Below are 626 nucleotides of genomic sequence, written 5' to 3' on the forward strand. Positions count from 1 at the left end.
CTCTCCTCCTCTCTCTCTCTCCTCCTCTCTCCTCTCCTCCTCTCTCCTCTCTCCTCCTCTCTCCTCTCTCCTCTCTCCTCCTCTCTCCTCTCTCCTCCCGTCTCCTCTCTCCTCTCTCCTCTCTCTCTCTCTCTCCTCTCGTCTCCTCTCTCCCCTCTCCTCTCTCCTCCCGTCTCGTCCTCTCTCCTCTCTCTCCTCCCGTCTCCTCTCTCCTCTCTCCTCATCCCGTCTCCTCTCCCCCCTCCTCTCTCTCTCCTCTCTCCTCCTCTCTCCCCCCTCTCCTCTCCTCCTCCCGCCTCCTCTCTCCTCTCTCTCTCTCTCCTCCTCTCGTCTCCTCTCTCCTCTCTCCTCTCTCCTGTCTCCTCTCTCCCCCTCCAGGTACCCCCACTGCCTGCACATGCTGGAGCTGCTGCAGTACGAACACTTCCGTAAGGAGCTGGTGAACGCCCAGTGCGCCAAGTTCATCGACGAGCAGCAGCTGCTCCACTGGCAGCACTACTCCAGGAAGCGCACGCGGCTGCAGCAGGCGCTGGCTGAGCAGCAGCCCGCGCAGCAGCAGCAGCAGCCGCCGCCGCACGGCAACGCCGTCACCAAGTGAAGCTGGGGGTGGAGGGGGGGCCATGGCA

General features: G+C 63.4%; 1 protein-coding gene across 1 annotated transcript in view; it reads left to right on the plus strand.

Annotated features, from left to right (window-relative positions):
- med31 (mediator complex subunit 31) overlaps positions 1 to 626 on the plus strand; it is a 2,475-nt gene extending 1,849 nt beyond the window's left edge. Inside the window, exon 4 of the mRNA XM_084474715.1 lies at positions 379 to 626. Within this exon, the coding sequence (XP_084330841.1) occupies positions 379 to 598 (220 nt within the window). The 3' untranslated portion in view covers positions 599 to 626. The remainder of the gene's footprint in view (positions 1 to 378) is intronic.

Source organism: Micromesistius poutassou (assembly GCF_964030765.1).
Source record: "Micromesistius poutassou genome assembly, chromosome: 10".
In the NCBI taxonomy this organism is placed as follows: domain Eukaryota; kingdom Metazoa; phylum Chordata; class Actinopteri; order Gadiformes; family Gadidae; genus Micromesistius; species Micromesistius poutassou.